Here is a 25,935-nt window from a genome sequence, read left to right on the forward strand (position 1 = left end):
GGGTGATCATATTGCTTCATGATATGTGGAGCAACTCCCCTTACCTTTTTCAAGACTAACCTTGATGATTGGATAATTACCTGCAAGGTCATCCCCGGCTTGATATGTTTTGCCGATCTGAAAGTGTGAGTGTTTTGAAGGTGTGATTTTGCAAGAAATGCAAGATGCACATGATCAGTGAACTGACCCCTCTTGGTTTGGAGGGTCTAGCCTGTATGGAAATTCAAATATCTTGTTTTGAAGAAAGGGGCTACCTGATCCCTTGCTGCTGTATTTATTTAGTAAGTGTGAAGAGAGTGAATGGAACTTCTCTGTCCAAGCTGTTGTCCGTATTCAGAAAAGTTACCCGTAGGCTTGCATTAACCGGTATGGTTTTGTCTGTTTAAACAATGCATTGTAACTATGGGTTGATACACACCCAGACTTGATAAGAGCAGGATCTCAGGGGAATCTATGACCATTCCTGCTCCTTAGCCTGATTCTTCTTTATTTGTTCCGTGGTATTTCCTATATTCTTATAGCCACTTGTCTTAAAATACAACTGTTCATGTGAGCTGAGGAAGCTCGCTAATTGTTTTTGGTGAAGTATTGTGGGCAGCCATCCTCTCTTACTTAGGTGCACCCCACATGGCTTTGCTCCTCACCCTGCCCCCATTCCAAACAATCTGTCATTTAAACAAATTTATACTTCAAAACCACCCTGTCATTAACTCCAGCAGCCAGTTCTTCAAACGTTTTCTGTCTAAAGTGATCCTGCCGATCACATTGCTCCTACATTTTAACTTTATTCCTGTCTGCTTAATTTGTATGTGAACCTTCCACTCGCTGTTAGTTTTCAGTCACTTTCTAACCACTTGTGCTTCATTTGCACATTGTAAACTTCTTTCCATACCTTTTACCATCTTGATTTGCAACCTATATAGCAGTGAGACTGTCCTTTCCACCTCACTAAACCCTTATCATTGGCCAAATGGAATATATTTTTCTTATTTCTGTATATTTGATCACTTCAGCCCTCCTCTCTGTTAATTCTGGTCTCCTTTCTCTGCTTTATTCCTCTAATTTATCTTGTTACTATGTCAGCCTTTCTCTCCCTCTCTCTGCTACTCCTCCTGAGAACCTCTCTTTTGCCTATATGGCAAAGATTGCTTAGCCCCTCTGTCCTCCTCCATCTTTTTCTTGGCAGCCAAGTTGGCAGGTAGGAGGTTCTAGCCCTTCATTCCTTTCTCTCTTTCTATTCCAAATGGCAGGTTGCTGTATTCTTTCCTCCCTCTCCCAGCCTCCAGCCCTACTGTCTGTTATAATGCCCCAATTCTATCTGAGTGATCTCTCTTCCACGGGCTCCCTCTTGAAATGTTGGCATTCTCAATGCTGGGTGTCAACTCAAAAAAAAAAAATTCAAAACTGCAAGAGAAGAGCAAATCTCAATCTCTATTCCCCCCCAAGCTTATATATACTATTGCTGAGATCACCATAACTTGGAGAAAACAATGTTCCAGGGAAATGGCCATCTCAGACTTGGTATATGCAAGTCTTTTTTTTTAGCTCAGTCTCTAAGTCCCACCATTCAAATGGTTACATCCCCCCCCCCTGTCTCTCCAGGTTATCCATCCAGCCTGCCAACTCTTTCATCCTAAATGTGAAATTGGCTGATTATTTTCTTCATCTGCTTACCCCACTACTTAATGTTTGACAGAAAGATAAACTGCTTTTTTCAGACCACCTTACTACTAGATTCACTTCCTCCCTTCTCCCTCCCACAGTCCAATTTTTTTTGCTACTGCAGTACACTCAGACCCAGCTTCTACTTAAAGTACCATGTGTTCATTAAAGCTATACCTGTCTAACTCTTGTACTCCCCTTAGTGACATACCTTCCCTTTAACTGTTGTGTAATTTCAAAACTCCCAGGTAATAACTTGTATAATATTCTAATTCAAATACCTATCCTATTCAAGTCGTATTTGGTCACTCAGTTATTTAGCTAAAAAATACATAATACAAATTTCTTTCAGGTATCCAAGCTACTTTCAAGGAATACGTTTGCTTTAATCTTTCACCTTTGGCTGAAACTCTCTAGATCTGGTGACGTACAAAGTAATCCTGCTTCATTTCAGCAGTCCTATTCTACAGTCTCTTGTAGTTTGTAAACTATTCTAATACTAACAATGCTGGCAGGAACAGACATGTACTGAGGCAAGCAAGGTGCAGTTCATGTATAAATGAACTTGATGGAAGCATGGCTGTCAACAGAAAACTCCACTATAGTAGCAATTACAGAAACCTGGCTAAAAGATTCCTTTTGTCCATTAAGCTTTAACCAAGACTACCAGCAACATCATCCTTTGACTTTAATCCCAGTACAAGATTTGGAGATGGGGTAATGCTTCTAATCAAAATGTCTTCCTGGACTTCGTTGACAACAAAGCCCCTTATTAGGTACTAGCCAATTTAACCATAGGAAAATTTCCATTTTAACATTGCTTCTGTCTATATTTCCTCAACAATTGTTGGACACCATTTTCCAGATGTTCCCTCAAGGCTCTAATATGGATATGGTTATTCGGGGGGACTTTAGCTAAACAGCTTAATAAATTTGCTACAACTACTTAACTTTGAACAACTTATAAAACAACCTACTTAAGTCCATTAACTCTGGAAACTATGAACTCTGGGTCTACCCAAGCTTAAGTGATAACTGTTCTATGCTTTCCTACTAATCTTTCAATTCAATAAAACATATGCCCCAGTTAGTGACTGGCAAGCCATTCCTCATCATAAACTTGCTATGCTTGAATTTTATCCGAATTTTGTAACTTGGTCTCCAGTCTACCAACTTGGTGACCTTGCAACTGCTTTGTCATTTTTCTTTGACACCTTGTCAGCACTCCAGGACTCTGTTTTTACCCGTTTACACAGAAGGCTAAGAGGAGAGAAGTACCCACTACTTACAAATAGGATCAAAATCTCATGAAACAAAAGGATGAAGTGTAGTCATCATAAAATCCTTCTAATATGTTCTCAAATGGCAATTACCTCTTAAGACAAACTAGGTTCGCTATTAACTCTGCATAATCATTTTAACTAAGAGCAAAGCAAATACCTGCCACTAGTAATTCTAAAAATTTCTGGAATAAAATCAAGTTCTTAACTAGACAATTTTCAAGCACCTTTCATCATGCTGATAATGTCAATAATGATTCTAACAGCAGTCTGTCTGAGGAGTACAGAAACTATGATTTTCTTCTTTAGAAGAAACCATCAGAAACCCATTTCTTACCCCAGCACCAAATAAACTCTGCAGATTAACCATCAGTCTCAACTTTACCCTCTTGCTGAGTATGCAACAATATTCCACTTGTCTGCATTTTCTGAAAAGGAAACTAGGAACTTATTGCAGAACTTGATGCCCTCATCAATGTTCAGATGTCCTTCATGGATGCATCTGCAGTCATAACAAATGGGTTGTCCTGTCGTCAGGCAGCCCTTCGGTCGGCCGGATTCCAAAGTCTGGGTCTGGCTTCGGCTGATGTCGCACTTCACCCGACGTCATCTCTGCTGGTCTTCGGGTATAAAGGCATCAGCCGACGCCATTTTCCTCAGTCTTTCTTGCCGCGTGGCGCCCGAAGCAGAAGCTGTTCGCAAGTGCCGGTCGGTCAGATCCAGAGATTACTACTACCGAATACTACTTGAAGACTTCTAAAAGATAAGTACCCGTTGGGGACTCTTTCTTGCCTCAGCCGATGTCAGAAAAAGTCAATAACTGTTTAACTTGTGGGAAACAAATACCTCATAAAGATTTCCACTCTTACTGTCTGCCTTGCTTAGGCCCAGACCACGACGTAGCAGCCTGTTCGGCCTGTGCTTCCTTCAACCGGCGAACGCTTAGGCGTCGGTCGGAGTTTGCTGAACAGTTTTTCGGCTCAGATTTTGCGTACATTATGCCGTCGGATCCTCCGACTACCCAAATTGTTAAACGCAAAGAAAAAGACCGACACTCGCGGTCCGCGGTTTCGGCCGAAACCACGGTTAAGCAAGCCGCGAGTGTCTCGGTTTCGGCCGAAACCGAGAAAACTGGTCAATATTCAGCCGAATCCATGACTACTACTGAGGCTCCTGCTACCTTACCTGAATCGGCCTCAGAAATTGTGCCTACAACTGTGGTTCCTACTGATTTATCAGACACCATCCCTTTGAATGTCTCTACCCCAGCACGTGGTGCTGCTAGGCCTCCTGCAACCATGTCTATTAAGGCCTTTGCCAGGGCTAAAGCAGCCAAATCTGCTAAATCAATGCCTGTTAAACCCCCCTCACACAGGCCCACTTCTAGTTCACAAATGCTTACTCTGGCAGAAGATTTAATATCCTTAATTAGGGGATCCCAATCTCACCCAGACAGGGCCTCTCAGCCCCCAGAAAAGAGACCTAGAGCAGAGCCCCCCGAGCCAGTGTCCTCTGATGATTCTGCGGATGACTCGGACATTACAGACCAGCCAGAGGCTCCTTTTTCCACTTATGAAGATTCCGATGCTGAAGAATCCATTCCAGCTGCCTCTCCACCAGAGGAATTTTCCTTTGGGGAAACCTTACATGCCATGAGAGAACAATTCCAATGGTAGGGACAAGATTTCTCAGATTCAAGAAAAAGGCTTAGGACCTTTCTGCACTTACCACAACATAGGCCCTTAGCTATACCTCCTGTTCTGCCTGTTGTGGACGATGCATTTAATGATGTCTGCACTGCACCTGATTCTTTACCTCCAGCCCCTGCCAAACCAGATAGATTTTACAGGGTGCCAGACACTCATCACCACCTATACAAGGCCCCACTTGCAGACCCCGAAACTATATCCCAGGGGCCTAAGGCAGTAGCCTCGACCACAGCAAAAAACCCTATTCCCTCTGAAAGGGAATCCAGGTCCTTAGAGAGATGGGGAAAAAGTTTACACCTCTGCTACTCTCTCAGCTAGAGCTTTAAACTGTCAGTTTCACATGATCCAATACCAAGAGTTTATGCTTGATCAGTTAACTAAAAACTGTCCTCTGATGAATCTTTAGATAAGAAATATGTATTAGAAATGGTGAATAACATCCAACAGGTTAGTAACCATTCCTTAAAATGTGGCTATGATGCACTGGAGGCTTCATTTAGATCAGCCATGACTGGCACAGTGATAAGAAGGCATGCATGGTTGAAAGAACAGGTCTTACCGGATCATGTTAAAGCAAAGCTATTAGATGCTCCTATGGATAAGGCCAGTCTATTTGGGGAACCTGCCCAGCAGGTAATGAAGAAAATGGAAGAAAAGGCAAAATCTGTACAAACAGTTAAGGATTTCTTACAGGTTCAGCCCCCAAGGTTTAGCAGGAACTGGCCTGCCAAAAATTGGTCCTTTCCTGACTCCACAAGATCCCAAAGGGGCAGGAATCAATCCAGAGGAGGTGCCTACAGAGGACGACAGTGGCAAGGCAATAACAGAGGCACAGACACAACCACTGCCACTGCAACAGGACAATCACAGTGACTTGGCTCTAACTCCGCCTACCAGGGAGCAAATAGCAGCACCATTAGGCGGAAAGTTAGCCTTATTTTCGAAAAATTGGCACTATATCACAAAAGACAAGTGGATTTTGCAAACCATAGACCAAGGCTACCGGTTCCACTTCCACACCTTACCAGTAAAAAGAGGAATGCCAAACCTGCCTCCAAATCAAAAAACAGAAGCTCTGCAGCAGATAGCGGAATTAACAAAGATGAGAGCTGTGGAAAGAGTACCAATAACAGAACAGGGCAAAGGATTCTACTCCAGACTCTTCCTAGTGCCAAGAAAAGAGAAAAGCTGGAGACCTATTCTCGACCTGTCCATCTTAAACACATACATCATTGTCCCAAAATTCAAAATGCTGACCCTACAGCAACTTCTTCCCATGCTGGGCAGGGAGTGTTGGCTGGTAACTCTAGATCTCAAGGAGGCATACCTGCACGTCCCCATTCGACCAAATTGCAGAAGATACCTCAGATTTCTTGCAGGATCAGAGCATTATCAATTCTCAGCATTGCCCTTTGGCTTATCTAATGCGCCCAGAGTATTCACAAAATGCCTGGCATCAGTAATCGCTCACTGCAGAGTACAGGGAATCCAAATTTATCCATACCTGGACGACTGCCTGTTACAAGCGGACAACAAAAGCAAGCTGACAACAGATTTACAAAGGGTCATTTACTTGCTACAAGCCCTGGGATACACAGTCAATTTACAAAAGTCAAGGCTGATACCATCCCAAACAAGAACATTCTTGGGCGCGGAATTGGACACAGTAAAACAAATGGCATTCCTAACTGCAGAAAAACAAAGAGCTCCCTCTTTACTTCTTGGCATTAACAAAGCAGAACAAACTAACAGCAAGAAAAGTTCTGCAGGCCTTGGGCTTCATGGCATCATGCATAATCTTGGTCCCACATGCCAGACTGCATATGAGAAAGCTACAGTGGTACCTAAAGAATTTATGGTCTCAACACAGGCACAGCTTAGAAACAGAAATACCACTAATCCCATGCCTAAAACAGGAGTTCCTATGGTGGGCTCAAGCATGCCAGTCAAACCCAGGCTTACCCTTCCACAACTTTCGAGCAAGCCAAACCATCACAACGGACGCCTCAGACCTAGGATGGGGGGCACACATGCTGGACAAATGTGTACAAGGATTGTGGACTCAGGACCAGCTGCACCTGCACATAAACCAAAAAGAAATGCTGGCAGTAAAACTGGCAATCCAAAAATTCAGACCATTCCTCAAAGAAGGCCATTTGATGATAAGGACAGACAACACCACAGTCATGTGGTACATCAACAAACAGGGAGGCACTCATTCATACCCCCTATGCAGAATGACTTTGGACCTTTGGAATCTGGCTCTCAGCTACAACATCCAGTTACAGGCAATATTTGTACCGGGAAAAGAGAACACCCTAGCAGACATTTTAAGCAGAACCACCTCGGATGCTCACAAATGGATGCTACACCCGGACATCTTCAAGGCCATCACAAAGAAATGGGGAATGCCACAAATAGATCTATTCGCTTCCCCACTCAATCACCAGCTCAAAAAATTCTGCACAAGGACATTCCACCCACTTGCATGGAAGGTGGACTCTCTATCCTTCAGCTGGAAAGGCCTGACAGCATATGCATTTCCACCTCTTCCCTTGATGCACAAGGTACTACTGAAAATCAAAGAGGAACGTCCAAGGATAATCCTGATAGCTCCGAACTGGCCAAGACAACACTGGTACCCATTGCTGAGGAGCATGTCTCGGGAGAAAATGTGGTCAATACCCTGATGCCTTTGATGTTAACTCAGAACAACTACAACATCATGCATCCAAACCTAAAAACCTTGCAACTGACTGCCTGGAACATCACATAGCAGCAACTAACCCAGACCTTTCCCAAAGGGTTAAAGACATTATCCTTGAAGCCCGCAGACCTTCAACAAGAAGGAACTATGCAGGAAAATGGAAAAGGTTTGTCATTTGGAGTACTGAAAGAGGAAAAGATGTGTCGAACATAGATATTGCTAACATTCTGGAGTACTTGGCAGAGCTTCTACATACAGGCCTGTCCTATTCCTCCATCAAGATACATGCATCAGCTATTTCAGCAGAATACAGCTTTGATCCTCCTGTCTTTTCACATCCTCTACTCAGGCAGTTCCTCAGAGGGATCAAGAATGTAAAACCTCCTAGGAAACCACCATTACCAGCATGGGACTTGAACTTTGTGCTAGAAAAGTTGACACTCCCTCCGTTTGAACCAGCAGCAACAGCAGATCTACAACACCTGTCATGGAAAACTGCTTTCCTACTGGCTATTACCTCAGCAAGGAGGGTTTCGAACTACAGGCCTTAATGGCAGTGCAACCCTTCCTAATCTTCCATCAAGATAGGGTGTCCATGAGAACTAATCCTACATTTATGCCTAAGGTGGTATCCAGAGTGTCTTTAAACCAGGCAATCCACCTACCTACCTTCTTTCCCAATCCACAAAACGGGGGAAAGAATGCTGCATACCTTGGATGTACATAGACAGTTACGCTACTACCTGGACAGAACCAAAAGAAACAGAAAAACCGACCAGCTTTTAGTAGCCTATGCAACAGGAAGGGAAGGAAAAGCAATTTCCAAACAGACAATCTCCAAATGGATAGGAAATTGCATAAGATTCTGTTACTCCTACCATGGAAAACCAATTCCACAGAACATAAGACCTCATTCTACAAGGGCTACAGCCACTACCACAGCTTTCTTACGAGGAGTGGCAACCAAGGACATTATTGAGGCGGCTACTTGGACCTCCGTGCATACATTTGCCAAGCATTATAATTTACCTCTATATTCTAGATCCCGAGCAGGGTTTGCCACTGCTGTACTGCAAGGGATCCTAACTACACCATAATTTTTTATTCCTCCTCCCCTAGTTTGGCTATGGTATTCTACCCATTTGTTATGACTGCAGATGCATCCATGAAGGACATAGTACAGTTTTGTACCTACCATAAATGTAGATGTCCGAACTGGATAGCATCTGCAGTCAGGATTACCCTCCCTCCTTCCCCTCTGTGGTACTCCGTGGGTATTTACCCTCCAAATAGCTAGCTGGGGGGGAAGTCTCTTATGGTGTATTTGTTTGTATATATGTACATACATGCTTATTTTTTGTTTGCCTTCTACCTTTTTGGAAACATTGGCATTTATCCAAAATTTAGCCTTCCAAGAGGGCAACTGGCATCTGGGGCAAGAAACACTGAGGAAAATGGCGTCGGCTGATGCCTTTATACCCGAAGACCAGCAGAGATGACGTCGGGTGAAGTGCGACATCAGCCGAAGCCGGACCCAGACTTTGGAATCCGGCCGACCGAAGGGCTGCCTGACGACAGGACAACCCATTTGTTATGACTGCAGATGCTATCCAGTTCGGACATCTACATTTATGGTAGGTACAAAACTGTACTTTCTACTTTGTTCAGGAATGCAGCAGACAAAATAGCCAAACACTATACATTTATTTGTAACCTGCCTCATTCCACAGGTGGTATATTACCAGCCTTGAAACGTGATATTCCTCAACCTAAAGTACCCAAACCCAAAACCCTTAAGACTTTCAACCAATCTGTACCCTTTATCCTATAGCTAAAATATTTGAAACAAAATCTGTATAAACAGCTACTGAAATATATAAATAACTGGGTTTCTCCAACAGGCAGCATGGCTTAAGAAATGGTTATGCAGTTGTACAGATCAGCTGCAGGCACTATGTGCAGTAACATAAACGACAGTTTTCTTAACTATTATTTTTGTGGTCGACTTTAGCCTTAGGCTCATTAAGTACTAGTGATCAGTCTGCAGACCATTTCAAACCTAGCTAAAAAAAACTATTCAGAAGTTCCCTTTAGCCTGAAGGAGGGCAAAACAAGATGGATCTGGGGAAAATTTGAGGCTACCCATCCAATTGTCTAGGTGCACCTTGAAGGTGACATGGGTGCTATTCTGTTTGATATGTATTAGAAGTTGTTCCAGAGGTAAGGGCTACACTGAGATAGGACTATCATGCCCGTGTGTCTTATCTGCTGATGAAGGTTTAATAACTTTAACGGAGTATTTGAGGTACTGCTAGTTCATCAAAGGAATAGGTGGACCTATAGTGTTGTATCTTTCATGTTTGAGACATATCTGCACTGAGGAATCTGTAAGAGACTGAGGAAAGGCTGCCAGTCTCTCCTGATAACATTTAATGTTAAGTTGTCTATCTCGCCTTCATTCTTGCTGGATGGGTTCGGAGCCGACCTCTGCTCCGACTCGGCCACTCTAAAAGCTCGAGAGTTGGTTCCACCGGCTCGAGGCTCCCCTTATATCCCACAATGCTAGGCGTGAGTTACCTCAGATCTCGTTTGCCGCTACAGCGATCGAGGTGTTGGTTTTCTACCGGCTTCTTGGTAAGTAAACTTTCAGTAAAGTTAGGATACTTAAACCCCTTTATTTTTAATTTTAACTACATTTTCCCTTAGTTTAGTGGAATTCTAACCCTTTTTTTCACAAAATCCCGTTTCTTCCCCATAAGAACTTAAAAGTTCTCCCTCGGGCCTACAGGCCTTTCTTCCATTCCCTAGTGGTGTGTGTGTGTTGCTTCTCTTAATTAAAACATTTTGATAGTAGTTTTATTTTTGAGTTTTAAAAAATAAGATAAGGTGTAATCAGTGTGTTTGACTGAGTGTGTGTGGTTACACTTTCTTGTTCTAAGATGTCTAAAGACACAAAGGTCTCAGGCTTCAAGAAGTGTGATGCGTGCTGTCAGAAAATGTCTCTGACAGACGGTCACACTTCTTGTGTCTACTGCCTGGGGCCTTTGCACCTGCAGGACTCCTGTGCTGTATGCCACGGCTTCAGTCTCAGGGTCCTGCAGGAAAGAAAGAACAAATTGATCCTAAGGGGTCTACTTAAGCCTGAGGATTCCCTCTCTGTCTCTGGGAAGCCCTCCAAGGCTTCTAGGTCCTCTGCTCCAGCTACTGAGCCGAGACCTAAGGCTACTAAACCTACGTCTGCATCGGCTCCGGCTGGAGCCGATGAGTCTACAGCTTCTGTGGTTCCCTCGACTCCGGCTGGAGCCGATGTATTAGAAATTCCCTTGTCGGCTCCGACCAGACCTTCGGAGCCGACATCTAGGAAGAGATCTAGGTCACCATCCCTTGGCTCCGTTCATTCGGCTCCAGCATCTCCTCTGCTGTCTGAACGGAGCCATAAATCTCACTCCTCTAGGTCATCGAGGCTGTCGGATCATGACCTTCAGAGGGTAGTGAGTCGACTTCTTAAGTCCGAGGCACTGGCCCAAATGCTTCAGAGCCCGACTCATCAGTCGATGCCTGCCCCTGTCCATCAATATGTTCCTCCTCCGACTCCGTTGAGCTCGGAGCCGGGCGCTGAACCGAGACTGTGTAGCGTCGGAGCCGATACAGATGTCTTCGGCTCCGTCGGCTCCGATTTCTTCTTCAAGAATCTCGGCGCCGGACTTCCCTCGCCTGCTCCGAGGGGTGAGTGGCATCGGACCCTTGTCCGACCCCGCTCTTCCTCTCGGAGCTTCGGCGCTGGTGAGTTCGGCTCCGACATCGGCCTCGGAGCCATCACTGTCGGTGCCGAGGGAGGTTCTCAGCTTCTCGGAGCGGGAACCTCTGGCTCTGCCTGACAGGGGTGCGTCGAGGTCATGCGAGTGTGTTGGAACCTGGCTCTACTCCACAGTCGGCTCCGTCCGCCTCCCTCACGGTGCCTCAGGTCAAGTCGACTCACTCCCTCATCCCAGACCGCAGAGAGCCAGCTCCTCAGGAACCCCTGTGGGATCTCATCCTCTTCCGAGGCCTCTCCTGATTTGGCAGAAGAGCCCCTCGGAAGAGAAAGTGTAAGAGGAAACACATTGACTCACCTGAGTCCGTCACCTCTGACACAGATTTAGAGGATTCGAGGGTTCCCCGTTCCCCTTCTGAAGATGTCTCTTTGCAGACATTCTAGAAATCCTCAAACAGAGGGAAATTGGCCAGCCCTCAACCCTTCGGAGGATGAATCTGTGTACCTTGAGGCGTTTGGCTCTCGTCCTTCCACCTCCTGGGTGTCTCCCCTTGACCCTCATGCAGGTGGTAGCTAAAAGGCATGGGCGGCTCCTGATTCAGTGGACCCCACTCCCAGGAGACCCTCAAAATTCATAACGGCACCAGCAGACAAACAGTTCTTGACAAAAGGAGTTTCTGTGGATGCTATGGTGGTTGCTGCTGCCACTAAGAAGGAACTAGCTGATCCTTCAGTACCTGTCCATCCACCTAACAAGGAATCTAGGTCCATGGACAGGTACGGAAGCGGATGTTCTCGTCAGCGACATTTGCTATCGTTAAGCTGAACTACCTATGCCATTTTACTGCCTTCAAAGGGACTTGATCAAAGAAGCGAGTGACATGTTGAAGGATCCTACAGCTGCGGGTTTTCAAGATAAGATGAACACTCAGCTGGCTACCCTGAACTCCATAGCCAACTCCTCCATGCGCCTCCTTTCTTATGCGGCTGATGGAGCGAGCAGGGCCGCAGGGACAGGTGTGGCCTTACGTAGGCATGCCTGGATGCGGCTATGCAATTTTGCGGACCCCTTTAAAACGTCTTTCACTAATTCCCCATTCGATGGATCATCTCTCTTTGGTCCTCAAGTGAAAGAAACCTCGACTAGGTGCGAGACTGACGGCAAGACTCTTTCTGCCGTCTGAGTCCGTTTTTCTACTCCTTCTAGGCCTTACCCCAAAGGCCAGAAAAGTGGGAAAATGTGGTTCCGTAAACAATCTCAAGGGACTTCGCATAAAAATGAACAGACGCTCCAGACGATTCCTCCGCTTCAGGCTGGGAACCAGTCATTTTCAATTCAGGGCCCTGCCCTTTGGTCTCACCACTGCCCCCCGGGTGTTTACCAAATGCATGGCAGTGGTAGCTTCTCACCTGAGACTACAAGGATTCCAGGTGTTTCCATATTTGGACGACTGGCTCCTCACAGCTCCCACCAAGCATCTCCTTCTGATGGCCAGGGATTACACTTTTCGCATTTGTCAAAAGTTAGGCATTTCAATAAATTGCGAAAAGTCTGTTTTGTCACCTTGTCGTACTATTACCTTCATAGGCGCAAATCTAGACACAGTAGACATGTCTGCGAGACTAACAGATCAGAGAATAACAGACATACACAAACTGGTCTCACTCCTTTTCAACAACAACAGAATCAAAGCCAGGTTAGTTCTGAAAGTGTTGGGAATTATGGCGGTGGCCATACCTCTGCTTCCATTAGCCAGATTCCACATGAGAATCCTTCAATGGATGCTCTTTACACAATGGTCATACCAGCAACTTCCAATGTCCCACACCATTATGATCACGCGTGCAGAAATCATCTCATGTGGTGGATGTCTTCCCCTCAGCTCTTATTGGGAAGACCCTTTGTTCCTCCCCCTCCGGTTGCTACTCTGACAACGGACGCCTCCCTGATCGGGTGGGGGGGGGCATTATCAGGGCAGGACGGTCCAGGGCACATGGCAACCAGACGAATGCCACTTGCACATAAATGTTCTGGAGATGAGAGCAGTGCTTTTAGCGTTGCAAGCCCTTCAAGACTCTCTTCCCTTGAACGATTGCAATCCAGACAGACAATATGTCTGTAGTGTGGTACATCAACAAACAAGGCGGAACCAGGTCCTACCTCCTGTGTCGAGAAGCACTCAGATTGTGGCAATGGGCGATTTCTTCTCAGCGGTTTCTGATAGCAACGCACATCCCCGGGAAGTCCAATCAAATCGCGGACAAGTTGAGCAGAGCTATCCTCATGCCTCACGAAAGTGGTCTCTGAAAGACTCTGTTGTGAGAGAAATTTTTCTCAAGTGGGGTCAGCCTTGCTGCGATCTTTTTGCTACTCCCCAAAACAGCAAGTGCAGAGATTATTTCACTCTATTCCTTTACCAGGCCAACCCAGCAGAGACGCTCTAGTCCAAGTTTGGCCCGGCGACTTCTGTATGCATTTCCTCCCTTCCCACTAATCTCTCAAGTGATACAGAAAGCTATCGCTCAGAAGGCCTCGTTGATCCTCATTGCTCCTTACTGGCCTCGACAGGTGTGGTTCCCCTTTCTACATCAATTTCTATTGAGCGACCTTGGCATCTGGACCTAGTTCCAGATCTTTTGATCCATCAGTCGGGTCAGTTTCATCGCTCCCTCCCTCTCTGAACCTCACTGCTTGGTTCCTCCAGTTCCAACCTTAGCCAGGCTTCCTCAATTATCTCACTCTGTTCGAGATATTTTGATAGCTTCCCATAAATCTTCCACTCGGAAGATTTATTTGAGTAAGTGGAAACGCTTCACATATTGGGCTCAAGGAAGGGACATAGATCCTTTCACTGCTTCCATCCAAATAGTCCTTGATTTTCTAGCTGAACTCTTCCATGCAGGTTCATCTCCTTCTACTCTTAAAGTTCAATTGGCAGCTATTTCTAACTTTCATGTGGGTATTTCTGAGTCTGCCTTAATGTCCCACAAGCTTTGCAAAGCCTTTTGAAAGGAGTTTTTCTTCTCAGACCTCCTATAAGAAATCCTCCTTCTCCTTGGGACCTAAATTTAGTTCTTACTTCTTTGATTCTTCCCCTTCGAACCTACAGCCTCCTGTTCTTTAAAATTGCTATCATGGAAGACTCTCTTTCTGGTAGCTATTACTTCAGCTAGAAGAGTTTCAGAACTTCATGCACTCAGCTGTCGACCTCCTTATCTATTGTTCCATAAGGACAGGGTATCCCTACGAACCAACCCGTCCTTTTTGCCTAAGGTAGTCTCGACGTCAAACCTAAATCAAAGCATTGACCTCCCTGTCTTTTTTCCAGAATATTCCAATAGGTCTGAACAAAAATTACACTGGCTAGATGTTCATAGTCAGTTGAGGTACTATTTGGATAGAACAAAACAATTCAGAAAATCTGACCAGCTGTTTGTCTCCTATGCAGAAGGCAGAAAGGGACTTTCAGTTTCAAAGGTATCATTATCTAGATGGCTAACATCTCTGATTTCCCTTGTTTATGAAATTAGACACCTAAAGCTGCCTAATAAACCTAAGGCCCATTCCACCAGAGCTTTGGCTACTTCTTTAGCCTTCCAAGACAGACTGCCTATTGACACCATTTGTGCAGCGGCTACTTGGGCTACTCCTCACACTTTCATTTCTCATTATAAGTTGGATTTAGCTTCTAGGCATAGAGCTAACTTTGGTTCCACTGTTCTCAGGAGTCTGTTCCGTTAGGCCACCCGGGACAAGGTGCTAGGGACGCGGTCCCATCCAGCAAGAATGAAGGCGAGATAGACAACTTAACATATAGAAGTTATGTTCTTACCATAACGTTCCATGTTAGTTGTCTTCTCGCCTTCTTCTTGCCCCACCCTCCTTCCCCCTGGCCTGGACAGACCTAGAGGAGTTGTGATTGTGACCTCTCTTTCTACCACCTCTTTTATTAGGCATATGCTGTTGTGCATATTTCCTGGATGAGGATATAGGTCACCCTTCTTTCTCCCTGGTTTTAGAGGTGGACTTTGTTTATAGTTATTCTGATACTATTATAAGCTGGGGTTAGCTTACAAACGAGATCTGAGGTAACTCACGCCTAGCATTGTGGGATATAAGGGGAGCCTCGAGCCGGTGGAACCAACTCCCGAGCTTTTAGAGTGGCCGAGTCGGAGCCGAGGTCGGCTCCGAACCCATCCAGCAAGAAGAAGGCGAGAAGACAACTAACATGGAACGTTATGGTAAGAACATAACTTCTATTTTCTTTTGTGGTCACTGATCTTTTTAGCTGTGAATCTTTCTGGTTTCTCAAGTTGTATGATATCTGTAGACAAATGCATACAAAAGGTGGATTTTATTAAAGGGTCTAATAAGCTGAATAAAGGAAAATTGAGGTGACTTCAGATGTAGTGGATATGCCTTTGGAAATTATCTACTGCATATAAAAGGCTTTCTGAACATATGAGACCATTGTCCGTGCACCAGTTGTTAACATGGCCTAACCCATGATGGAGCAATTGGGTCAGTTGAAGATTAAATAGCACTTACTTTACAGTCTGACAACCAGTTAGCTGCCCACCGCAAAATGTATGGATTGTATTCAGGTTTGCAAGTCTGTGAATAATGTCTGCATGGGAAAATAGGGTCAAAGGCTTTGGCCTGGTCTGACTATGCTGTATGCACTGCATAACCACTATCCACTACTTCAGTTCACTTTTTCAAGTAAATTGGAATTAGAGGGGCAGGACCTTTCTTTGATAAGGATCCATGGTTAGATTTTCAAATTTGGCTTTGTCAATGCCCAGTTTAAGTAAATCTGAAATGTGCACCACAGCTTTACATACAAGGCTAATGAGAGTATATAGTTATTGGGGGTCCGTGGTTGAGCCACTCTTATGTAATGGCATTAGTGTCTGGTTTCCAGGCTTCAGGAATATAACCAGTGGACAGCATTTCTTTAAAGAGGTTAAGAAGGGGGTTCAGAAAGAATGTTTGGCACCAGTAATCTGGCAACCTGGTATGTTATTAGGGCCCATGGTTGAAGTATTAGTTTTTGAGAGGGGCTGAGAAACTTGTTCCATTGTAATTAAAAAGAGGTGGTGGGGAATGTGGAACCAAAGTATAACTGTGAGTAAAGTAAAATTCAAACTAATTTTGTTAGCTAGATTATTAGCTATTTCCTATGGGTTAGTGGGTGTATTAGTGTGGGCTAGCTGCAAACATTAGGTGTTAACTTCCTTACATAGTTAAGATTTGCCCTTGAGCATACAGCATCAGACTTACAAAACGGTTTGTTTAAATTAGACATCTTAAATGCAGTACAAGACTGGAACAGATGGTCTGTTATAGATACTTGAGTGGCAAGTTATGAGTAGCTTTTAAGGCATTATCAAATTGCATACACAGTTGGTTTAATGTGAGGGCTGCTTTTCTAGCATAAAAGATATCTCCAGGGTGGGGGAGACGGGATCTGTCATTGAAACAGCAGTGGCCAAATAATTTATAGTTCATAACATAACTGTGTTGGGGCCAAAGCCAAATTACCCACTTAACATGAAGTCTAAGTTTTAAACTTGTAGGCCCATTCACTTACCAAGATACTTAAAATAAGACAGTGTCTCACTTTGGCATAGTATGTAATGAGGTTTTATTCAACAAACGTACCATTGAGTGGGTTAGAAATCTTGATCATAGTGAAGTAGTACACCTATTAATTTTAAAGTACAGTTCCTACTTCTAGATGAAAATTTAGGATCTAACATCAGTATTAAATAGGCAGTTCCTTGTTGCAAATTCTTGTTGTGTGTATTTCTAATTGCAGTTAAGTCACCCAGGCTAATTTCTGATCTAAAAACTTTTGTTATGCTGCTTACATTGCTTTTCCAAAGTGCTGTGGTTTTTCTGAGAACCAACCTTCCTTAATGCTCAAGGTGGTTATGTAGACCAATTTAATAGTGTATTTGCCAGATTTTTTTTCCTCTTGGAAGCTTAATTACTGTGCATGTTTTCACTGTATGGATATGTGCATACAGCTGAAGTACTAGATAGAGAAAACAGACTTTAGGAAATCAGCTCTTTCTTTCATAAAAAATGTGGAAACAACAAGGTTAATTAACCATTTGGAAAAGCACTGTTTAATTTTATTGCCTTCTGTTATGACAAGTATGGAAGGGTATGATGTTCTTCATCTCACATTGCTGCAGTCCTTACACTTGGGTAGTCCGCTGTCCTCGGTTGGCCCGAATATCAAAGTATAAGGCTGATGTCGGTCAGGGCGCATTTGACTGACATCAGAACGTCAGGGTACAAATGCGCATGACCGACGTCATATCCCCAGTCTTTTTTGCCGCATGGTCCGATGCAGAAGCAGCATTGCAAGTGCCGGTTGGCGTTCTGAGATTTTTCGATTTAGAAGTTTCAGACCGAGTTCAAAGTTGGCTAAGTACCCCGTTGGGGAATATTTTAGTTTTTTCTTGCCTCAGTCATTTACCGGATGTCAGAAAAAGTCAATAATTGCATTTCTTGTGGGAAACAGATACCGCATAGAGATTATCATACTTTATGTATTCCTTGCTTAGGGCCTGAGCACGACGTTGTTGGCTGTCGCTCTTGTGCTAGATTTAATAACGCACTATAAAGAAGGTTGGATTGTGCAAGGTTAGTCTTTGGGAAGCGGTGCAACTATAAAATGCCGTCGGATGCTCCGGCCCGCTTCTTCAAGAAGCGCAAGGACAAGGCAGTTAAACCTAGGCTAGAAGAACCGTCTGTACCGGACGCCGGTTCTTTAGAGGTGCCGGTGAACGGGGTGGCTCCACCGGAGGTTTCTTTGTGTTCCCAGGGTGAGACCTTATTATTGCAAGATGTGGCCTCTCAGGAGACAAGTCAGGCTGAGGGGGCTTCTCAGGTTACTATACTCCCCTCCCTTCCTAAGGTGGCTAGGCCCTCTCCTTCTCTTTCAAAGGCTTCTCCCAGGGGCAGGCCAGGTTTAGCTTCAGTTGGTGTTACCCCTAGCTCTTCAGGTACTGTGCCCAAGAAGCATATGCTTAAAATGGCAGAAGATTTGATTACTTTGATTAGGGGTTCTATGCCCCCTCCTGATAAGAGACCTAGGGTGGAGCCTGAGCTGGGGGATTTTGAGCAGGCTTCAGATGTTTCAGAGTCTTTGGCTGAAGACTTGCAGGAGTACTCTCCTTATTCTGATTCTGATGTGGATGATTCTACTCCTTCTGCTACTCCTCCTGAAGATTTTTCTTTCAGAAACTCTTCATTCCATGAGGGAGCATTTTAAGTGGGAGGGTCAGGACTTCTCTGATTCCAGGAAAAGGCTTAGGGAATTTCTGATTTTACCCCAGCATAGGCCTTTGGCTATACCTCCTGTTTTGGATGTAGTGGAAGATGTTTTTACAGAGGCTTCTCTTAATCCTGATTCTTTGCCTCCTGCTCCGGTTAAGCCGGATAGGTATTACAGGGTGCCTGAAGCTCATAAGTATCTTTTTAAGAGTCCTAGGGCAGACCCAGAAACTGTTAGCCAGGGGCCTAAAGGTGTTAAGGCTTCTGTTGTTAAAAATCCGGTTCCTGCAGACAAGGAGGCTAGGGCCTTGGATAGATGGGGAAAGAAAGTCTATACTTCTTCCACTCTTGCTATGACGGCTCTGAATTGCCAGTTTCACATGTTGAAATACCAAAACTATCTCCTTTCACAATTGAAGTCTAAGGTTGATGCTCTGGCAGTAGGTATTGATTGTAAAGAGTTGCAAGATTTAGTGCATGTTTCTGAACAGGTGGGTAAGCATTCTTTGCAATGTGGTTTTGATGCTGTACAGGCCTCGTCTAGGGTGGCTGCCACTGGGTCAGTTCTTCGCAGGCACGCCTGGCTGAGGGATCAGAATTTGTCTGAACATGTTAAAACAAGGATTTTAGATGCTCCTTTACAATCTGACGTGTTGTTTGGTCCTCCTGTTGAGACAGTTTTAAAGAAAATGGAAGACAAGGCTAAGTCTATGCAGACTGTTAAAGATTTTTTGCAGGTCCAGCCTCCAAAGTTTAGTAGAAATTGGCCTACTAAAGGGTGGACGTATCCTTCTTATGATTCCCAGTCTAGGGGTAGATCTAGACATGGTAAGGGCAGAGCTCAGGGCTCTTTCAGGCCTAGAACAGGGAGTTCTCCTGCACAGGCTTCGGGTGAGGGCAGGGGTCAGTCCTTTCGTAAGCAGACCCAATGACCTACCCTTTCAGCTGCCAGAGCCTGCTCGTCTGGCAGCACCTTTGGGAGGAAGATTGGCACTTTTCAAAGAAAATTGGAGTTTAATTACCCAGGACAGATGGGTATTGGATATCATACACCACGGCTACAGGTTTTATTTCCATACCTTGCCTCCTTTCAAAGGCATGCCAGACATTCCCCCTCAACAAAGAATAGAGGCTCACAAACAAGTTTCTCTGTTGCTCCAACTAGGGGCCATACAGCCGGTCCCTCTGCCAGAAGTGGGCCTAGGATTTTATTCTCGCCTGTTCCTAGTACCAAAGAAGGGGAACACGTGGAGACCAATTTTGGATTTATCTATCCTCAACACTTATCTGGACATTCCCAAGTTCAAAATGTTGACGTTGCAGCAGCTTTTACCTCTGCTGGGCAAAGATCATTGGATGGTAACTTTGGATCTCAAGGAGGCTTACCTTCATGTTCCTATCAGACTAAGTTGCAGAAAGTATCTGCGTTTTCGAGCTGGGACTTCTCACTATCAGTTCTCTGCATTGCCCTTTGGCTTATCTACTGCCCAGAGTGTTCACGAAAGTTCTGGCTCCAGTGATAGCTTTCTTCAGACTAAAAGGAATACAGATCTATCCTTATTTGGACGACTGCCTAATTCTGGCTCAAGGAAGGAAGAGCTTCTTCATCATTTGGAATATGTGATAGCAGTGCTAAGATGCCTAGGGTATTCTGTGAACGAAATAAAGTCCAGTCTAGTACCCTCTCAAGACATGTGCTTTCTGGGTGTGAGACTGAATACAGCATCCCAGATGGCCTTTTTAACCCCGGACAAACAAAAGAGTCTATCCCTTTACTTCCATCAACTATCTCATCAGTCCGGGCTGACTGCAAGGACAGTCCTTCAAGCCTTAGGGTTCATGGCATCTTGTATTCTGGTGCTTCCCAATGCCAAACTGCATATGAGGAAGCTACAATGGTATCTCAAAAATGTATGGACACAGCACTGCCAGGATCTGGACACTGTCATTCAAATAATACTTTGCATTCAAAAGAAATTTTTGTGGTGGGCTCAGGAATGTCACCTAAACAAGGGACTCTCTGTGACCCGGCCAGAGGAGAGTCAGATTTTAACGACAGATGCCTCAGACAAAGCTTGGAGAGCTCATCTAAATGGAAAGTGGATACAAAACAAGTGGCCTGTCAGACTGCAACATCTACATATCAACATGAAGGAGATGTTAGCAGTCCAGTTTGCATTAATAGCTTTCAAGGAATTACTTCTTCCAGGACAGGTGTTGATTCTAACAGACAACACAACTGTCATGTGGTACATCAACAAGCAAGGGGGAACGCATTCTTATCCTCTATGCAGGCAAGCAATGATTTTGTGGGAGACTGCTCTCAGTTTACAGCTCAATCTTCAGGCAAGGTTTCTGCCAGGAGCACAGAACTCCTTAGCAGATGTGTTGAGCAGACGAATTATGGATCCCCACGAGTGGAAATTGGATCCTCATGTATTTCAGAAATTGACAGTGTCATGGGGAACTCCAGACATAGATCTGTTCGCTTCTCCACTAAACCATCAGCTGCCAAAGTTTTGCACAAAAAGGTTTCATCCCACAGCTTGGAGAGTGGATGCTCTTTCTTTCAATTGGAGCAATCTTCATGTGTATGCCTTTCCACCTCTGCCTCTCCTCCCAAAGGTACTTCTAAAGGTCAGACAGGACAAGCCAAGGATGATTTTAATAGCTCCAGATTGGCCTCGACAACACTGGTACCCATTACTGGGAAGTCTAGTACGGAAGCCTCCATGGCCTTTGCCTTCGATTCCACACCTGTTGTCACAGGAGGACAGCCATTTGCTCAATGTCAAGCTTCACTCTCTGCACCTAACAGCCTGGCATATTCTGTTTTGAACCATAGTGGGCCTCCACTTCCTTAGCAAGTTTTAAATGTTATTTTGGAAGCTAGGAGGCCTAGTACAAGGAAAGTGTACGCGGATAAATGGAAGAGATTTTTATTTTGGAGTGCAGCAAAAGATTTTGATGTTTCTGGGCCTAATTTGAGTGTGGCTCTTCAATATCTTACTGAGTTACTGGACAAAGGTTTGTCTTTCTCTTCTATTAAGGTTCATGCTGCAGCAATTTCGGCTCACTATGATTGTGACCCACCATTGTTTTCTCATCCTTTGTTCAAGCAATTTCTTAGAGGGGCAAAGAATATAAGACCCCCACGAAAAGCTCCTGCTCCTGCTTGGGATCTCAGTTTTGTGTTGGAGAAACTCACTCTACAACCTTTTGAGCCTGCAGCTACTGCTGAGTTGAAATATTTATCATGGAAGACTGCTTTTTTGTTGGCCATTACCTCTGCAAGAAGGGTTTCTGAATTACAGGCCCTTATGGCGGTTGAGCCTTTCTTGATTTTCCATAAGGATAGGGTATCATTATGTACTAATCCTTCCTTTATGCCTAAGGTGGTTTCTAGTGTGGCTTTAAACCAAACTATTCATTTGCCTACTTTTTATGCAAATCCCCAAAATAAAGGGAAAAGATTTTGCACACTTTAGATGTTCACAGGCAGTTGCGTTATTATTTGGACAGAACTAAAGGGTTCAGGCAGTCTCAGCAGTTGTTTGTTTCTTTTGCTTTGAGTTCTCAGGGCAAGCCTGTGTCAAAACAAACTATTTCTAAGTGGATTGGGTTTTGCATTGCTTTCTGTTATTCCCATCATGGCAAGGAGATTCCAGCTGGGATTAGGCCTCATTCCACTAGAGCTACTGCCACTTCAACAGCTTTTTTGAGGGGAGTGGCAACCAAGGATATTTTGGAGGCAGCTACTTGGAGTTCTGTGCATACTTTCTCTAGGCATTATCACCTGCCACTTTACTCTAAGTCCAGGGCTGGTTTTGCCACTGCTGTTTTGCAGGGCATTTTGGCAGCTCCTGCTTCCTTGTAGTTAGCCATCCTCCCTTACCTCTGCTTTGGGATTCTACCCAAGTGTAAGGACTGCAGCAATGTGAGATGAAGAACATAGTACAGTTTTGTACCTACCATAAATGTAGATGTTCGAAGATCCACATTGCTGCAGTCCAATTTACCCTCCCTCCTTCCCCTCTGTAGTTAGAGGTGGTTGTGTGGGTTGGGTTGTACATATTGTGTATATTGTATATATATTGTACATATAGTTAGTGCAAGGGTGGTTGGTTGGTTGTTTGCTGTCTTTTGGTTTTGACCTTTATTTTTAGGGTCTTCTGACGTCTGGGGCAAGAAAAGACTGAGGATATGACGTCGGTCATGCGCATTTGTACCCTGACGTTCTGATGTCAGTCAAATGCGCCCTGATCGACGTCAGCCTTATACTTTGATATTCGGGCCGACCGAGGACAGCGGACTACCCAAGTGTAAGGACTGCAGCAATGTGGATCTTCGAACATCTACATTTATGGTAGGTACAAAACTGTACTTTCTAGACCAAACTTCACAAGAGATCTTTTCTATCCACTGCTATCCGCAGCTGTTTTTGTAATGAGTCATTGCCTAGCCTTGGTCTAGATGCTTCTAGGTTATTCCTGAAAAACTTTGCTCAACATTACAAGCCAGACATGTGACTACTTTGTCCAGGTTTTCTTTTGTGGCCACTGTTCTCAAGGGCATATTCTTCCTGTGGCTTTCAAGTTGGAGACTCGCCAATAATTGTTTTGTAAATGGAATACTTTGAAAGCAGGTAAGGTTATGGTATTTGACCTGTTTTTGAAAAGAAAGATAGTAGCAGGAAGCATACTGTCGTTCCTTCTCTTTCTCTTTGTGCCTTTTGTTTGGCTCTGTGATTGTCTTCTCATAGTCTAGTTAAATTAATGGGAGCAAGGGAGTGACTTAGTAGCTTGGTTGGGTGTGCCTAGCAGTAAGTATTTTATGATTGCAGTGTCTGTTCTAAATTTGCAACCAGAGCTACTGTTACAGATTTAGCATTACATGGAGTACCATATGTAATTTTTATTTATTGTACTACATTTTCCTGTAAGGCTTAAAAGACTTTGAGCCCATGTATCACTTGGGGTTCTTTGCATTTTCCTCTTTAAAGATATGGTAATGAGACTGTTAGGGCAGGAAAAAAGTGATTTTGCTTTAACTTTCCTATTTTCTGTTTTAGGTATGACAGTAAGTGCAGTGGCAGCTTTAATCCTGATGACTTCATCCATAGTATCAGTACTGGGGTCGTTGTATTTGGCTTACATTCTCTATTTTGTGCTGAGGGACTTCTGCATTATTTGTGTTGCTACATATTTGCTGAATGTTGTTCTCCTTATAATCAACTATAAAAGACTGATTTACTTGAATGAGGCCTGGAAACGACATCTTAACGTGAAGCAGGAGTAGTAACTGTGGAACATTTGTTCAGACTGGGGGCCCTGCTGCTAGAAGTATTCTGCAGTTAACTTGTTTCATTGGGAGAAGCTTACAACAGGAAGCGAAACAGTCTTGAGTTGCATTTTAAAACTTCAGAGGAACCCCAGACTGTAATTTTGTGACTTCCTTGAGACTGTCAAAGGGTTATGTATGAAGGACTGCGATTGGCAAGTCAAGTGTCTAAGAACTTGTTCAACGGTTTTTTGAACTTTCCTAACGTTCTACAGTTAAATGTAAACTAAGACAGCAGTTTGCTTGGAAAGATGCTTGAATTATATGGTGTTAGATACTTGATCATCCAATCTGTACGTTTTTTAACATGAATTAATGTGTGGTCAGATTTTTTGTTTATTGTTTACAGTATTTTGTTAATGTGACATAGTGGAGCCCTGCTGTTTATCTGTGAAGGGAATCCGTATTCACACTTGATAAAAAAAAAAATTCTGGGTTTACTCCAGAGAAAACTAACAGAAATCCTTTAAAACACTTGTGCTGTAGGCTTTATCTTTTTTCCTAGATATGTTGCCATTGAGAATTTGATTATAGGTTTGAAAGGTATAAGCCTCAGCTGCCTAAACTACTACTGTTCCATTGGTACAAGGAAGGCATGGGTTGCAGAGGCCCAGGCCCATTGAATCTTTTAAGCTTATATAGATTATTTTAAAGCAGTGTTTGTCTTGACAGTATGATTTTAAGCATTTCCAAGATGTAAATGAGTAATAGTCTGAGTCTTAAAATGTTAGAGGATCAAGTTGTAATTAAGAATTCATGTGTATTGCCTATTTGGTCAGTCTCGCTTCCTGTTTTGGCAGTATGTTGCATTTCTGGCTGTTTTCACATTTGCTTAATTTTCTTAGGCCAAAATCCTGCCAAATTCTTGTTGGTTTTAATGGTCCAGTTTACTCTTCCCCCCCCCAACCACATAATGGGGGGGGGGCTTTACAGTAACAGATTGAGTTGGGTCCAACAGCAGTAGCTTCATTTAGTAGTTGCTGCAGTTTTAGATTGGTATGAAGGATGGATGGGATGTCATAGGCAAAGAACATACGGCTGTGTTTCTGCCTACATGCCTGTAAGAAGCCTCTTGATATACCCTGAGAATCTGCGGCTTAAATTCCCCACTACCGTTCTCCAGTAAGGGAGAAACCTAGCAGCATTCAGTCTGCAGTGTACTGGTCTGTTTTTTTTTTTTACTTTGATCTGTTCTGGAGTCCAGTTTGCACTGAGGATGCCTCACTTCTGCACTTGCAGGATGTCAAATTTCCTGTTTTCAGTGTCAGAATAAATGGCTGCTGTTTTTTTTTTTTTTTTTTTTTATTTATGAATGGTTTACATCTTGGGAGTGTTTGTCTGTGTAGTGTCTCGTTTAAGGTGTCTCTTCAGTGACTTTTGCATTGTGCATAACTTGAAAAGATGTACTTTCCTTTTCATGGTTTAAACCATTCTGTTAGGGTTATAGTATCTGGGTAGTATTGATAAGAACAAGCTGTATTGCTGTAAGAGGTTGTGGAACAATTTTGCAGAGGTTTTCAAAAAAATAAATTATACAACAAATCAATCTGGTCAGTTCCAGTATCTCCATGTACTACTGCTGGTATCAGCTTCACAACTAGCAAGAGTTTATGCCTTTCCCCTTGCCCTGTGTATACTGCCAGTATTTTCTTGTAGAGTTAATTTTATTTTAATACTACTACAGTGGAACATTATCTTGCTTCATTCCACTTATGGCTAACTGTCCTATGCCACCTTGTAAACATCACATCACTCTTTGGAATGTCAGAGTGTTCCGCTTACTTGAATGTGACTGCTTCTGGTATTTCAGATGGGCATTATGAAAAGTCTAAAGGATTGTTTGTTTTGTTGATTTTTCTAGGTTTGCTTCTCCGTTTCATACCCTGGCTGTTGTGGTTTGTTGGCCTGTATAATTTTTTAAACTAATGTTTAAAAAAAAAAAAAAAAAAATCACTGAACTTGACTGAATACTTAGTAGTGTCTGCTACCTTTTCAAGTTAGTTTTCTCAAAAGTAGAAGACTGGCTATTCCTTCTGGCTTAGATTTTAATTACTTTGTATTTATGTAGTCAACATTCCTTCCTTGTCTTGCACTAGGTGTGAAAAAAGGGCTTTATCTTCGTGTTGCAGCAACCTTGTGATATCTTCTGTAAGCTTGTGTTGAGGGGTGGTCTTTTTAATAGTTATACCTTT

At 43.7% G+C, this 25,935-nt stretch overlaps 1 protein-coding gene across 1 annotated transcript in view; it reads left to right on the forward strand.

The window, feature by feature from the left end:
* The window catches only part of VKORC1L1 (vitamin K epoxide reductase complex subunit 1 like 1), a 365,924-nt gene extending 340,639 nt beyond the window's left edge, over window positions 1–25,285 (forward strand). The window contains exon 3 of the mRNA XM_044054223.1: window positions 23,475–25,285. Coding sequence (XP_043910158.1) covers window positions 23,475–23,701 — 227 coding nt within the window. The 3' untranslated portion in view covers window positions 23,702–25,285. The remainder of the gene's footprint in view (window positions 1–23,474) is intronic.
* The last annotated feature ends 650 nt before the right edge of the window (window positions 25,286–25,935 follow it).

Source organism: Protopterus annectens, chromosome 13.part0 (genome assembly GCF_019279795.1).
Source record: "Protopterus annectens isolate FY-2018-M chromosome 13.part0, PAN1.0, whole genome shotgun sequence".
Taxonomy (NCBI): domain Eukaryota; kingdom Metazoa; phylum Chordata; order Ceratodontiformes; family Protopteridae; genus Protopterus; species Protopterus annectens.